A 12,952-nucleotide genomic window follows, 5' to 3' on the forward strand; every position below is an offset into this window, starting at 1 on the left:
TACATTGGGGTGAAGGAGCGTGTTACCCTTTGCTTTATTTGTCAGTGATCAATTAGGCCCAGTAACATCCAAAGCAACATACAATTTTCTCTAGGTATTTCTGTACAGCCTGGCGTGCACTTTGATAGCAAATCAATCGGAGAAGACAATGAATAAGCAATCTGAAGAAGTTTCAGCTGGAATTTATCTTTCGCATTGATGTGGGCGCACTCTGGACTTAGTTAAAACGACGTGTCTTCGATGAAGTTCTTGATCATCTGCAAGGCTTGCTCCGGTTTGTCCTCCGGCACCATGTGGCCGGCTCCCTGCGTCGTAATGTAGACCGCGTCAGTGAGAGAACACATTGGCAAAATGTAAAGATGAAGCCTCTGCGTTATGTTGCCTCCGAAATTCTCAAATACAAATATGTTCCCCGCTGCGATAGACAACTAGGAAAAATAGTTCAAATGTTGCTCACATCCTGGGTGCCATCGTGTTGTAAAATTTGCATTGCTACTAGTGTATAAGATTCTACCAATGTGTTTCTGAATGTGTATGTACGGCCCGTATTGTGCAATCATCCTCGGCGAGCTGTGGGGCCACAGTTTTGTCTACTTGTCATAGCACAATCCATAGTCACGTTGAACGCCACGTCCCTGTCCAGAGGTTTTATAGCTTACTTCTTGCCTACTATCCCATAGAGTTATTAATAAAAAATTACTAGAGGGGCTCTAGTGTCTACAAAACCGGCAAGTATGACAGTCCAGCCAGCGTGTTAATAGCGATGGAGTGGTGAAAAGTACACGCAGCCGGAAGCTCGAAAATTAGACGAATTCATGTACTACCCTTTACTTCCGTGGCAGCTCAATTACGATCACAACGCCACATTTCCCTCTGGTAACTTTCGTAGGAAGCTGATTGATCCAATCTCCTCCAGCTGCAACGAAACTTGACTGATGCGATATACCATTGCTTACAGTTTTCCACGTTGAAACGGTAGCCTGTGTACCCGTGTACTCTTCTTTTTTGGGGGGCAGGAAAACACACTTCCTATTCTGAGGTAAGGAAATACCTCTCTAAAACGAGCTCGCCTATAATTATATAAAGGAACTGACAACTGGCCTGAAAGTGGTGTGAGTCTTCGTGGGAAAGAAAATGACATCATTCCTAGTGATACATTCCAGTAAGCTGTTCGCGATTTAATTAGGAATTATAATTTTACCTTGGCAAAGAAAGTCCTAAAAGCCAGTAAGTGGAGAGGCCTGGTCGCGGAAGCTTGGTACTTCGGATGTAGTCTATGAGATTACTACTATTAAGTACGATATAATTGTTCCTTAAAATTGCAGTTGGTATGCTATTAGACACTCACGCTTCATTTTATGCTTCGGAAATTAAAGGCTTACGCTTGGCTACGGCAACACGCTGAACTGAGTAGCACGTGTAAAAGCGTCGTTTATTTTTCGAACGAATTGGCTTCGTTTTGGCTGAGTTAATACCAAAGCACATGGACAGGAAACCATGAAAACAGGGAGCTATTAACGCGGAACTACCTTAAGACCTTGGAAAACATGAATCGCAGGACATTCGACTTGATAAACAACTTGATAATTTTTCACAGTTATTGCAGCACTTGTCTGCCTCTCAATAATGCCAGTGTATAATCGCTATCACGCTTATCTCTCACTATGTTTAGGAGGCTTCCAGTGAACGACTACATCCTCACTGCAGAGCGAAACATTCTGATAAAAAGATATACCATGGCATTTTCTTCCCGTTACCACTCTAACCGGTAAACTTTCCGTTGTATTAGAGAAAAAAAATAGGTAGAGTGAAAATTGGTTGTCTGGCCCTTTAAGCAGCTCACATCCTGTTATATCGGCATAGTTTGGAAGCCGGCAGCAAAACTGTTCGAGGTAGTTTGATGTCCCCACAATATATATGTATATTACGCAGTGCAGTCCACTTATTGCAATACCACATATTACGATATATCGGTTATAACGATGTGCAAACTTAAATGTGCCAACTTGTTAGGCTACGAGAAAAAAATAACGACGATACGTTATTCACCGCATGTCGGATATAACGATCAAGATTTGGCTTCTGAACGGCGCTTTTTCATGCAAAAGTAATCGTGAAATTTGCATTCCTAAGTTCCCCTTAAAAAAGCGACCTCCAGAGGGGGCGGTAAGATTGCCTACGCGAGTTCGTATCTGCCGCCATTACCCACGTCCCGTCCGCGCGCCCACTGAGACATCCATGGAGAGCATCGCTAGCTGACGGAGCTCGCCCCAAGATGGCGCCAGCCGCCTCGCATTCGCGTCACCTGTTGATCCAGCTAAGCGCGAGGAGAAAGAGAGAAATAGAGAGTGAGAGCAAAAGAAAGGGAAATGAGGAAAGAGAAGCGAAGCTGAGCCCGCCTTTTGCCCCCTTCTCAGCGAGCGCGGAAATGCGCCGCCGAAGCAGCAGCGGATAACCCCGGTTGAGAGCAGATGGCGCCAAGAAAGCGCAATGTTTGACGGTACCGGGTTCGAGTCCCGGACGAGGAAGAATTTTCCTTCAACTGCGAGGCTTCGAGAAACCCGTATGGATTTCCTTTATAGCAACTGCTACGATTGAGTGGATGTCTCATTTACCCTTAATTAAAGGACGATGTTGCATCGCTTGAGACGAAGCTGAAAATTTTACAAAGCTCGAAGTGTGAGCTCACAAAGGAGCGCCGCGATCCTGACGGCTGCAACTATAGGGACCACGCCGATTAACGGAAGAGGCGGGCTTTGTTCGCTTGTGCGAAACCCTTGGGACCAACACAGTGGAAGCCACTCACATGGCCGAGTTCTGGAACCGTGTCGCTACTGACGATGCAACACGTGGTGCTTTGATGGACGAGTTTATGAGTGCTTATAGTTCTGCCTCGTTATGCAGACGTCTCCGACAGGGCGATCGTTGTCGCGACAGACGGCGGCGTTGTGCGACTGGTTTCTACGAGGTTGACAATGACTCGTCTTCGACACCGACTCCGACGTTCACGCGAAGTGCACTGTCGTCGATCGAGTCGCTCATTGATTCTATGCACGCTTAATTATGGCCACTAGCGGTCGTGCAGCAGCTGTACACCGCAGTTGTGAACCTGAAACTCCCGCGAAAGCAAGTGCAGATTTCTGGCTATTTCAGCGCGTCTAACGGTTGATACTCTGTTAATATGTACAAATGAACCTTTTATTCTTCACAGGCTACTTTATGCGGCGTCTATTTCTTAGCGCAGGCGGCAAACTTGCTTTCGGAGCTACAGTTTTTTTTTCGGCAGTCCATATACAGCGATGATCGGTTATAACGATCGCATTTTTCGTTCTTCTTGATATCGTTAAAGCCCCGCACCGTGCGTGTGCATATATATATATATATATATATATATATATATATATATATATATATATATATACCAAGCGAGTTCTTTCCTACGAACTACGCCCGGACAGACCGCAAGAGGCACACTTTTTTTTTACTGCACCAATGAAAACCAGAAAAATAAAACTTTGCACAACACATGTACCAACCTTAATCGTCACGAATGTGATGTTGTTCTCGTACGTCTGAAAAAATCCGGCGACTTGATCTCCGTGCTTCCATATCTTGTACGTAGATGTTGGCTGAAATAAATTTAAAAAACAATTAATAGGACCGTATTCGAACGGCGCTGTTTGCCAAGCACACTCACCAATCTTACAGCAGAAACAAGAACAAGAAAAAATGTGGCCTTTGGCGACAAATTTAGTTATGCTGCTAATCTTTTGAATGACATGCATATGTAAGCCTTGTGACGTCCAAGTACAACATGTAAGTGCCTACTTCCGCACTTGCTGCGTTCTTAAGAGCTCAGTTATTGTCATTATGCTAAGTGGCAATTCTTAAGTACGAAACTTCTAAAAGTGTGCGAGCACTCAGTGATATAAATGCTTGCGTTATAGAGTATTATCGCTAATAGCCTAGAGAGAAGCCGCATCTACGTCGGCATAACCGGATTAGGTTCTAACAAGCGCGTCAGCGAACTCTGCTACATTATTGAGGTCGCGACGCATTCGAAATCCACAGCGCACTGCCGAAGCTGTAAGCGCCGGTCGCAAATCGAGAAAGCTAAACACTGCACCGGCACAGCGACCCAGTGGCGTGAGAAATGATGGAATCATTCTGTATAAAAAATAATGAAGATGCGTCAGCCACTTGTCCATTGTTCCGACCGAATACCGAAATGTGTCGCTGCTGCAACGAAGTTAACTATGTGAGGCGGTTCATAATATTTTGCTTGCATGACTTTTTTTTTTCTACCCTGAGTTGTTTCCTTCTTTGGGGGTGAGCTTGTGCCGGGCAGCGAACATGCACCATGAAGTAACATGTAACCTGCAAGAACGGGTAGAGACGCCGGTATTTGTGGGAGGGGTTAGTCAGCGCTATGTTCTTGGTTTTGAGTATCCCTCCGTTTCTGTTTTTTTTTCTTTTCTGTTCCTAATGGTGAGCCAGTACCAACTAACCCAGTTCACCCTTCTTGCGAACTTATTTATTCAGTTCAGATTTTCAGCTTCTCATACATGTAGTATATCCATTGAGCCGGGTTACTTTATTTGGCGGGTGTTACTGTAACTCCCATGAGCGATGATGAAATACTCTGTTAAGACCTGGTATAACAGGAATATTGGAATACTGCATTTAATCACCTCTCATGTCAAGGCTCGACGACGATATTTATACTGAGTTTAGGTTTGGCCTGTTCGACTTTCTCGGTGACTGTAATTACCACCTTTCGCGGTCCCTCAAATGAGTTCGTTGTTTGGCTTGCTCGGCGACTGCAATTACCACCCTTCGCCTTCCCTCAAATGAGTTGGTAAAACGACCAATGATTTCCAGTACCAAATGAAAAGCTGTTAAAGGGTACCACGGAAACTACTTTTGTTTGAGTGCAACCCAACTAACTACTCTATATCTACGACATGATGTCCACCCTCACACCGAGCATGTTAAGCTTTAATTAATCGCAAAGTTCTTACCTTGTATCCTAACGTGTTGACAAACCACTCGTCTCCGAGGAAGTTGCAGGCCATGTCAATGTCACCATTGTAGATAAGTGTCTTTAGTGCTCCGGAATCGGCAAGCTCCTTAACGACGTCCTTCATCGACCTGTACTGTGTCGTGTAGTGCAATACGTTGCTGCGAATCGAAAAAAGGCACATTAGCTGCTTTACACTACAAAGCCTCTTGCACATAGTTCAATTTGATCGCCTTAGGGAGACTGCCACAATTCAAAACCTGCAGTAGAAACGCAACAAACTGAGGGGAAGAATCACGCAAATTCTCCCAAAAGACATCGTAACCACAAAACACTTTGTTCTCAAATACGCCCCTTGTTTTCTGCATTTGTCTAATCTGATTCCAAATAACGGCGAGCAAAAAGCACCCGAACCACTGTCCACATGAGGCTTCGTGCCCGGAATTTGTTTCTCATGGCAATAGAGACACGATATTATCGACTTTTATTATGCGGTAAATGAAAGTCCTGCACCTGGAAACTGTAGCAAGCACACTGGCAAGCATCATGGCGCTAGAAATTCTTTGCTTTAATACGTTCTCTGCGAACCGCTTCTGGTTGCGTTTCCCAAGAAGTATGTCGTGACGTCATGTCGAAGAAAGTACCCACGTGGGATCAGGAGATCACTACCCTTAGGCACTCGCTCCAGCTCGCACGGCGGTCACTCAGTAACATAATAGACGACTGACAGAGCACACTTCAGTTGTTCTATTGCTTGCGCATTGCCTCGAGCAAAATACGAAGGTAATTTGCGAATTTCATTTGGAACGCAGTTATCAGGAGTTGCCTTTCATGATTCGTTGCCTTTAATCAACAGCCTTACATCGATCGAACAGACAACTTATTTGTTGTTTTTGTTAGCCAGTAACTCATTATTCTGGTTTTTAAACAATGCATTCACCCAGGTGTAGTTTGGTGGTCAGCTAGGAGGGGGCTCAAATCTGCGGGTATCGCGTCTTCGCGTCTTCGTTTTAGCCTTTATGGCAAGGATTTGATTTTAGTTTTGGGTGGCATACCGAGCACCTCTACATGCATGTTCCCTCGCCATCATGCAACGCCCCTTCGGCGTCTTATCGGCATTGCATCATGCAGCGCCCCTTCGGCGTCTTATCGGCATTGCATTCGGCATCCACGGAACCACCGAGGACTCCCCTGCTCCTAATCTAGGAGACTTGCGCAAGGTATCCCGGGCGTTCCGAGGGGCCTTAGAGGATGGCGTCGAGACCTCTGGCCCCGACGCCTTCCAAGAAGTTCGATCTCACATTGAAAGGGTATGAGAACTCCTTTACACAGCTTCGTTATCCTTGATGTACGAGTTGCCCGGACTGGCATACATCCGTGAAGGTTTTTAATGCCCATCCTTAATTGCATCCAGTTGCAAGTGTACCCGTAAATTACGGATACACTTGCAAATATACACACGCGCACTGTGCCTACGAAGACGACGAAGTGACAAAGGAAAGGCCTTGTCTATTTCGTCCTCGTGCAAGAGGTTCACTTGACAACTTTAAGTGTGAACTGAGCCAGCAACAATTAGTTCAAGCTACGTTTCGGATAGGCACTGCAATTTTCCTTGCAATGTATACTTCAAGTCTTTTTCACTCTAATGTTGTTTCAGACGGCACGACTTTCGTCTTCTCGTGCACAAAACAGTGGCGCATTGCATTCCTTCTTGACATTGGGAGGCATGCACCGCAGGTTTTGCAGCATTGCACCTCTGAACGAAATGAAAACGCGAACATGCCAGCAGTTCAGCCAGATGTGGAAGTAACATGTGGCACTATAAAGTGTACCCACCTGCACTCGTCCCACTCCAGCGGCGAGCTGTCGACGTGCAACGCCGTTTTCACGTCGTCCCGTCTGAGGTAGCGCTTAACGTCCTCGGCATCAATGCATGGCGGAGTCCCGCCTAGGTTGTCCTGTAAACAAGTGTGCCATGTTCAAAAATGGTGCCCCTTATTGGAGTTCAAAATACAAAAAGTGAACAATGGTGTCACGACATTTCGTGACGTTTTCGTTCTCCTAATACAAGTTACGTTGTCTAGTGACATATCCACAATAACAAAAGCTTTCGGACCAGGGAACCCACCAAGCATAAACATTTCCTCACAATGAAAGAATATCCCCTGATTTAGATACGCGCAGTAAACACGTTTCTCGTACTATGAATGTAAATTGTTTGCATGAAGTTCTTGCCGAAGGGTGAACGTGAGAGAAAAATGAGCTTCGTCGCAAATTGCTTTTTGGGAAAAACTTTTGCACTCAGGAGCTATCTCAATGATTAGAACGCACAGGAAAATGTAAACTCATATTAGGGATAAAATTATCGCCGCAGTTTTAGCTGAAGTAAAAACTGAGCATCGATACCTTGTAATGTTTCAGATGCTTCGTTGCAAGTGCCTTTTCATTCTGATTCAAGAGTGAAAATTGTACCGTGAAGAGCACTTGTTTACAGTATCTCAAGCATATACATATTGTTGTTCGGCCAGCCCGCAGCAGTCAATTGGGTGTTTTCAAAAAACAAGTTCGTATAAGAACGCAAAGGCACTCGGGTCCCATTAATACCGATATGGGTGAGGCCATGTTTCCAGACGGAGCGACGGGATATTATGTTCACTGCCTAGAGCGTTTTCAGGACCCACGCTAATCCTCGACCTTAGGTTTTCTATGTAGAAATGGCAACAAAACGAAATGGATCATTTCTGAAGTGGTCCAAAACCCACAAGGGTTCTTGCATTTGACAAGATAATGCACGACACACAAAACAAACAGGCCATAACCAAGCGCTTGTGGTCTCCTTTTATGCCCAACCATCGTTCTGCTTAATGTGGAATATTAATATTCGAGCTGACATATTTGCACATTTTGCCTGTAATATCGGAAACATATTGGTTGATTGATATGATACCGAACGTTGAAATCTAGTCACATAATCCGCAAACCGCTGATAATGAACACTTAGACTTATATAAGGCCTCATATAGTAGTAGACAATTCTACATAGCTTTGCCTCTGCGTGTGTGGTGCTTGTGGTCTCCTTTTATGACTAACCGTCGTTCTGTTTATTATGAAATATCTCATTAATATTCGAGCTGACATAATTTCACATTTTGCCTGCAGTATTGCGAAATATCGATTGGCTGATATAGTACCTAACGAGGGAACCTAGTCACATATTCCGCGCAAACAATTTCAAAATTACAGCTAATAATGAACGCTTCGACTTGTATAAGGTCCCATATAGGTGTAGACAACTCTGCATAGCTTTGCCTTTGCGTGTGTGCTCGGTGCGCAGCGTTTTCAGCTACCTGTCGGTGTACGCACCCGATGCCGTCCCACGTTGACGGTGCGGGCCATCAGCAGCTTCGACCGGTGGTAGCGAGAAGAGGAACTCGGGCGTGAAACGAAGGAGACGCTCGCGCTGTCATCTTCGTCTTCGCACTTGTCGTACAAGTTGTAGACGTTCAGATGCTCCTGGTAGATGACGGTCATAGCGTCCTGAACCTGAAAAGAGCGGGGAGGGCAAAGGACCAATGGCGTAGTTGAGTTATTGCACCACCTTAATGAGCGGCTTGTGCCATCGTTTGCTACAAAAGTTACTAGAGCAAACGTTTGGCGCTACGTCTGTGGAAGCTGCCTGGGTGGCGGTTGCGTCAGCGTGGAAGTGGTCGGCACACGCATTTGCCTAAACTTCGTCTAAACTTCGTACTTGTGACTTTAAACACAATTTGGGAGCTTTGCAAGTTCATCGTTTTCGAAGAAATATGAAAAGATGCGGCGTGTGCGACAGCATGCAATTATTACGCGTGTGCGTGTGCGCAACATCTTATTGCCTGACAGGTTTAGAAAACTGGAACTACATAAAAATAATTAAACAGAAACTTATAAACCGCACTCAATGTAAAGCCATGAGAACGTCTAAGCCAAACGCACGAGTGTTGTATTAGGCAATGAAACCCATACTGCACATTTGACAGTAATTTCCATGGACCCACATTCGCCATGCACGCGCAAGGCACATACCTTCCTAGCTGGGCTGTCGCAGTGCGATAGGTCACTTCAGAATTTTCTGTAGGAAATTATGTAGAAGTAAATGTGAGAACAACCACGTAGCTTATAGCCTTCGCAACCGTGTCTTTTTCAGTGCCATTTCTACACCTCGGATAGCAAGAAGGGGTGAGAGAAGGGGGTGTAGCTATTATTGACTTCGTCAGTGCGGTTTGTACACCTCTAATAGAGAAGGAGGAGATAGATATTTCGTCGGGTGCCATTTCTACACCTGTGACTGTGGGAGGAGGAGAGAAATTAGCGTCGTGGTCGGTGCAAACTGTTCATGCACTGTAGAGAGGGACGGTTATTGATTCGCGATATTAGTAGCTAGAGTTTTGCATGTTAGGAGGGGGTAGTGCCGCTACATATCAGCGACGTATGTTCAATTTCCACGTGTAATGCAGGGAGGCGATTATATTAAAGAACTTCTCATTATTCATTGGTATGTGGCTGCTAAAGTAGCGATGAATAAATGACACGTTGTTTTATTAAGTGTCCTAGTGACACGTACGTTTATTCTAAAATATTCATTAGAAGTTACGCGGAAGTTCGTGATTCAGATGAACTTCTCATACGCAGCGCGGGTCCAGTGGAATATTTCAATGATCACCTTTCACCCCAGATGGTCAAAATTATTCCGGAGTACCTCCACTACGGCATGCGTTGTGGTGAGATTGTGGGTTTGGCACGCAACACCAAAGAACATATAAATTTTACGGTATTCAGAATTTCAAAAAAAAGAAAACTCAGTTATTGTGTATGATGGGCCAAAACCACAGTCTGATTATGAAGCACGCCGTAGTTGAAGGACTGTGTATTATTTCCGAGCAGTTGGGGTTATTCAATGCGCATCCAATAGCCTAGAGGAATTCGAAATCCCACAGGTAACGCCAGAAGAAGTAAAGAAAGCCTTAGGAGCTATGCAAAGGGGGAACGCAGCTGGGGAGGATCAGGTAACAGCAGATTTGTTGAAGGATGGTGGCCAGATTGTTCTAGAGAAACTGGCCACCCTGTATACACAATGCCTCATAACCTCGAGCGTACCGGAATCTTGGAAGAACGCTAACATAATCCTAATCCATAAGAAATGGGACGCCAAAGACTTGAAAAATTATAGACCGATCAGCTTACTGTCCGTTGCCTACAAAGTATTTACTAAGGTAATCGCAAATAGAATCAGGAACACCTTAGACTTCTGTCAACCAAAGGACCAGGCAGGATTCCGTAAAGGCTACTCAACAATAGACCATATTCACACTATCAATCAAGTGATAGAGAAGTGTGCAGAATATAACCAAGCCTTATATATAGCTTTCATTGATTACGAGAAAGTGTTTGATTCAGTCGAAACCTCAGCGGTCATGGAGGCATTACGGAGTCAGAGTGTGGATGAGCCATATGTAAAAATACTGGAAGATATCTATAGCGGCTCCACAGCCACCGTAGTACTCCACAAAGAAAGTAGCAAAATCCCAATAAAGAAAGGCGTCAGACAGGGAGATACGATCTCTCCAATGCTATTCACAGCATGTTTACAGGAGGTATTCAGAGACCTGGAGTGGGAAGAATTGGGGATAAAAGTTGATGGAGAATACCTTAGCAACTTGCGATTCGCTGATGATATTGCCTTGCTTAGTAACTCAGGAGACCAATTGCAATGCATGCTCACTGACCTGTAGAGGCAAAGCAGAAGGGTGGGTCTGAAAATTAATCTGCAGAAAACTAAAGTAATGTTTAACAGTCTCGGAAGAGAACAGTAGTTTACGATAGGTAGCGCGGCACTGGAAGTGGTAAGGGTATACAACTACTTAGGGCAGGTAGTGACCATGGATTCGGATCATGAGACTGAAATAACCAGAAGAATAAGAATGGGCTAGGGTGCGTTTGGCAGACATTCTCAAATCATGAACTGCAGGTTGCCACTATCCTCAAAAGGAAAGTGCATAACAGCTGTGTGTTACCAGTACTCACATGTGGGGCAGAAACCTGGAGGCTTACGAAAAGGGTTCTGCTGAAATTGAGGACGACGCAACGAGCTATGGAAAGAAGAATGATGGGTGTAACGTTAAGGGATAAGAAAAGAGCAGATTGGGTGAGGGAACAAACGCGGGTAAATGACATCTTAGTTGAAATCAAGAAAAAGAAATGGGCATGGGCCGGACATGTAATGAGGAGGGAAGATAACCGGTGGTCATTAAGGGTTACGGACTGGATTCCAAGGGAAGGGAAGCGTAGCAGGGGGCGGCAGAAAGTTAGGTGGGCGGATGACATTAAGACGTTTGCAGGGACAACATGGCCACAATTAGTACATGACCGGCGTAGTTGCAGAAGTATGGGAGAGGCCTTTGCCCTGCAGTGGGCGTAACTAGGCTGCTGCTGATGATGATAATGATGGTGCTGATGATGCTGACGAAAAAACGCCCGTTACACGAGCGTTTTTCTATTGCACCCGCAACTGACTGCGGCCGCCGAGGCCGGTTTTGAACCCGCAACCCAGAGTTTAGCGCCGCGGCACCATTGTCACTGGGCTAGTGCCGTGGCTAGTATGAAGATGAGCGTATCAGATATGATACTTGGGCATTATGAGGTAAAAAAAAAACTTGTCACAAGCTCACAACATTCCAAGTCAAGTTTAAAACACAGCAAAAGACAAGCCGACGCCAATTTTAAGTGACAAAAAAAATGCAAAAATGATGGAAGCCGAGATAAACTTACGCGATAAGATTACGCATATGTAATCGAACTAACTCACCGCTTCTTCGCACGCACTGGTCTGGCGGTTCACAAAGTTGCATGACTGCTGAGAAACGCTTCCGTTGCAGCAGTGCGTCGTCAGCCTGGTCCACAGACTAGAAAACAACAAAAAGAGTGATAAAATGAACGTTATCCACTTAGCTGATTGGTAACACATTTTCCTGTTTTACACGCTAGGCTTCTTTAAACTGTACAGTACTCAGCGATTGAAACGCGACGCTCGGACAGTATGGCGGCAGGTGATTCTTGCACCACCGGTGAGCGCTGGGTGATGGCTTAGGGTAGCCCAATTGCATCACGATGCATCAAAATGGCCCTCGTTCTTATGTGACCGAAAAGTGCACCAGCTCAATGTACCGAGCGTCCAACGGTGGCGCAAGAAGTGTGGCAGCCGCCATGCTGTCTGCGTATCGCCTTTCAGTTGTTGAACACTGTACGTCTCAGAGATGCTCTGATAGCGAAACGACGGTTATTCCGCACACCATACTGCGTTTCCTTTAAAGAGCCCCACATTAGGCTTGCCCATGTCAAACAGATAACTTGTAATTGCTGAGAGGGCCTCTAATTCTCGGAGCAAATTGGGTATTGAAATTGTAAAATTGCGTCGGTCGCAATGGTCTTGCCATGGCGGATTGCTTGATAAGGCAGACGTTAGTTGCACAACAAACTGTAAGGTTCTCGTACACAATTCAGAAACGTTCTAATTATTTGTGTTTGTCTCCTTTAGGGCATAGTTGAAGTTCAGAAATTGAAGCCGATAGGCATTTGAGTCCGAACACTGTGTGCTAGGCTATTACGACCAGCTCGACGTTGTCAATATACTGCTAATCCCCTTCTAACGCAAGAAAAATATTTACAAGCTTCGAGTGAACTCCCACATTCACCACTCGACCACAATTGCTTGCTTCGGAAATCGTTTTCTACTGTGCAAGAACTTTCCACATGGGGTCGCTCTCCGTAGACTCCTCTGGATGAAGCTTCAAAAGCATTTTGCGAATGAAATTGGGATGCACAAAACAGTGTGGATCGCGTGGCACGTGGGCAAGGCGCACAGAATCGATTTCCTACGGATCATCTTGAAGGATCGGC

The 12,952-nt window shown here is 45.2% G+C and overlaps 1 protein-coding gene and 1 long non-coding RNA gene across 5 annotated transcripts in view; one reads left to right on the top strand and one right to left on the bottom strand.

The window, feature by feature from the left end:
- LOC135901948 (uncharacterized) overlaps positions 1-12,952 on the top strand; it is a 54,971-nt gene that overhangs the window by 35,587 nt on the left and 6,432 nt on the right. The gene's annotated exons all lie outside the window — the stretch shown is intronic.
- LOC135901945 (lysosomal protective protein-like) overlaps positions 1-12,952 on the bottom strand; it is a 23,936-nt gene continuing 10,984 nt past the window's right edge. For both annotated transcript variants that reach the window (XM_065431789.1, XM_065431788.2), the window contains exons 6-11: positions 11,862-11,958; positions 8,384-8,563; positions 6,857-6,978; positions 5,022-5,181; positions 3,537-3,629; positions 1-305 (exon numbers count right to left, since the gene is read on the bottom strand). In XM_065431789.1, the coding sequence (XP_065287861.1) occupies positions 222-305; positions 3,537-3,629; positions 5,022-5,181; positions 6,857-6,978; positions 8,384-8,563; positions 11,862-11,958 (736 nt within the window). In that variant the 3' untranslated portion in view covers positions 1-221. The remainder of the gene's footprint in view (positions 306-3,536; positions 3,630-5,021; positions 5,182-6,856; positions 6,979-8,383; positions 8,564-11,861; positions 11,959-12,952) is intronic.

The sequence above is a fragment of the Dermacentor albipictus genome, chromosome 9 (assembly GCF_038994185.2).
Source record: "Dermacentor albipictus isolate Rhodes 1998 colony chromosome 9, USDA_Dalb.pri_finalv2, whole genome shotgun sequence".
In the NCBI taxonomy this organism is placed as follows: Eukaryota; Metazoa; Arthropoda; class Arachnida; order Ixodida; family Ixodidae; genus Dermacentor; species Dermacentor albipictus.